This window comes from Rhagoletis pomonella, unplaced genomic scaffold, assembly GCF_013731165.1.
Source record: "Rhagoletis pomonella isolate Grant_MI unplaced genomic scaffold, Rhpom_1.0 Rhpom_scaffold_00004, whole genome shotgun sequence".
In the NCBI taxonomy this organism is placed as follows: domain Eukaryota; kingdom Metazoa; phylum Arthropoda; class Insecta; order Diptera; family Tephritidae; genus Rhagoletis; species Rhagoletis pomonella.
This window is the reverse complement of record NW_023458558.1, coordinates 26,580,257-26,583,462: the sequence shown is the minus strand read 5'-3', so window position 1 is coordinate 26,583,462 and position 3,206 is coordinate 26,580,257. Positions and strand designations below refer to the sequence as shown.

General features: G+C 36.1%; 1 protein-coding gene across 1 annotated transcript; it reads right to left on the bottom strand.

Moving 5' to 3' along the window:
- Window positions 1–263: 263 nt before the first annotated feature.
- LOC118738169 (serine protease easter-like) lies at window positions 264–1,967 on the bottom strand. The gene is made up of 3 exons (XM_036469093.1): window positions 1,719–1,967; window positions 1,389–1,587; window positions 264–1,325 (listed from the first exon to the last, which is right to left on the bottom strand). Exons 1-3 carry the CDS (start codon window positions 1,965–1,967, stop codon window positions 592–594), a joined length of 1,182 nt encoding a protein of 393 aa, XP_036324986.1. The 3' UTR covers window positions 264–591.
- Between the last annotated feature and the right edge of the window lie 1,239 nt (window positions 1,968–3,206).

Below are 3,206 nucleotides of genomic sequence, written 5' to 3'. Positions count from 1 at the left end.
GATATTTGAGGTTATATAATGAAAAAATGAATTTTGTTTGCTTATTTCTACTTATGGCATGATTTTCGTTTGTTGGGATTCGGGTACTTCGGTATTACGTCGTAAGCATGAGTCATTATAGCATGTGGCTTTTCAATCGTTATGAGCGAAAAAGTTTTGTTTATTAATTTATGTATGCATCCTTGTAAATATTTTTAATTTTTTTGTTTTTGTTAAATACAAACTGTTAGGAAAAAAGCATCCTTTGATTAAAAAAAATTTGGTGCTTTTAGTTTGGTAAAACGCTTTTTTTCCAAGTTTTTGGTGCTTTTTGAAAATGAAAAGTTGGCAACACTGGATAGAATATTTAAAGAACATTCTTTGGCTTTTCTCGCGAGCAACATTCATTATTGGTTTTTAGTCCCTTCGTCGAGCAGTGCATTTTATATTCCAAACAAAAACCCATATACATATTTACAATTGTTTATGTATGTATGAATTATTATTAAGTATCTAAATATAAAATAAAATTATTTATGTTGTCAAATTAAAATAAACTCTAATTAAAAATATGCGTATGTATACTATATTAAGTATCATTCAGTTGACTGCCTACGGCTGAATTGTGGCTTGAATCCAATCCATAAAATCGCCTACTCTGGTGTAGACACCAGGCCAACCCTCCAGGCCGCAGGGAGTTGGTCCGAAAGATACTACACCCGCTAAAAAGTAGTACGATAATGCTTTCTTTGCATTATCTAAGCTAACCAACGGTCCACCAGAGTCGCCGCGGCATGAATCCACTCCCTCTTTTCCACCAGCGCATATCTGTGTTGATTCTAGCCGAATATTTTCGGTTGCATACTTTTCTCCGCATTTGCTCAGTGGTACACCGGCCACCTCTGCTTTCAATTTCAGTGTGCTAGTCGATTCCTTCTCCGTTTTGCCCCAACCAGCTACATCCATGACAATGCCATCGAAAGTAGCCGATCGTAGATTGGCCCCCACCGGCAGACAAATGGGACGAATGAAGTCTGTATATTGAACATTTCTATTGAGTCGCAACAATGCGAGGTCGTTAACTTGACTTCTGGAGTCTGGATTATATTGTGGATGTGAAATTGCGTTCTCTACTACCACATCAATATACGGAGGTGCGCAATCCTGTTCGCCACGTACATCAATCTCACAATCAGGATTGGTGGTTGTATCCCATTCGCCAAGACGTACACCGGTCAGCTGCCAATCTTTAGGGATTGCTTTGCCGTTGACGCAATGTGATGCTGTGATAACGTAGCGTGAATTGATGAGCGAACCGCCACAATGATGTCCTTTTCTACCGCCAGCTGTGAAGAAGGCGTGAATTTTAGTATTTTTTTTTTTTTTGTTAATTTTATGCTTGTATTTACGTTTTGTGTACTCGATCAGTGCCATCCAGGGGAATTCGTCAATTTTCGTCGCGTTACCACCGTATATGCGATTCGACAAGACATTGCCGCACTGGCCTGGCTGTGGCAGCAGATTACTAGGCGTAACAGGTGGTGATTGGGTGGTAGATGCAGTCGAAGGTATTTTAATGAAATTTCGGTAACGATCAGGACAACAAATCTAGAGAAAGATAGTTAAGGCGTTTTTACTTTACGTATCTAAAAAAAATTGCTATAAATAAATAAAGACTTATGCATAAAACATTGCACACTTCCTTTAAAAAAAATGTTTGCAATATAGCAAATACTTACCAAAACTTTGCCATTTTGGTAGCCACACTGGCTACGGCTCAAATATAGTCGATCTGAATCCTGAAGCGGGGTTGTAAGTAGCAAGTTGAACAAGTATTTGCAATCGTCCAGAATGATGCAGAGGGCGCGCTCACGGTTCGGTGTGATACAACGTCCAAAATTGGGTACATCAGCATCCTCATTGGGAAAGTAAAATTCTGTGGGCCACAACAAAAAATTTAAGTAAAGGGTAAACAGAAATTCTTCCATATAAGTACATAATACTCGTATTCATACATATGTACATGAATACATATTTAGTTATGGATATGCATACAAACATGAATAAATATGTACATATCGATGGTTCTCTACAATAACGACAGAACTCAAAATTCATAAATCAAAACCCTTAATATTGTTAAGCGTTTTATGTCTCTAATCCTTGTCTAATCCAGGTATTATCCTTACTTAGGTAAGTAGCAAGGATCACTAAATAAAGTAATAAGAATTAGGCAAGGATTCGAGACAGGAGGCACTTAACTAGTTAACTATAGTAAGGCATTTTTTTTTTTAATTTGAATTGTGCCATTTTTGCAGAGGACCAACGATATGTGACAAAGTATGTTAGAATGCAGTGAAAAAGCGGATGAGTTTCAATATATCGTCACCATCAATGCCACAGGCCCCAATTAGCAATGTTTAAACTTTTATGAGATGCTAAATAACAAATTCTTAAATTAACACAGAAAGTTCTTTCAGAGCTCATCTGTTTCGAAATTTGGTTTTGGGTATATGTATCTTAAAGAAACTGACGGAATATACATACAAACATACATATGTAGTAAGGTGTCAAAAAACTTGCTTTTACAAAATTAGTTGTGTTTTTTTACAAATTATCCAGTAACTTGCCAGCAACTCTCCAGTAACTTTATTTCTAAGAATTCGCTCTCATAGAAAAAATTTGCAAAAAAGTACGCGAACGCTTTTCCAGTAATAATTTGCAAGTTTCATGAACAGCTGATAAATTGGTTGTTTATTCGCGGCAAATTCCTAATAAAACAATATATTTTGTATTTAAATAGGTTTATTTTGTGAAATTCAACAATAGGCGTGTTCGTTATGCAACTGCCAGTAAGAATTAGCCAGTAACAAAATTCAGAGAATAAGGTACCTTACTCTCCCAAAGAGAGAAACTTACTAAGTTTTGCGCGAACAGGAATTAGCAAACATTTGCAAGCTTCGAGCATAATAAATTTTTGAAATTATTTCAGGTGGAATTGAAAACAGGACCTATACCTATATTTCTTCTTATTCTGACTTTCTTCAACATGCGCTTCAATTTCTTTGTGGAAGTCACTGTCGAATTTCCTATATCGACAGCGGTGTCGAGTTCGTTCCAAATACGAATACAACTTTTTCAGCCGGGTACCTTTCAAACGTTTGGAATTAATTAAATTAATTGAATAAACAAATATTTCATACTTCTTTCATTAGTCAATCACAACA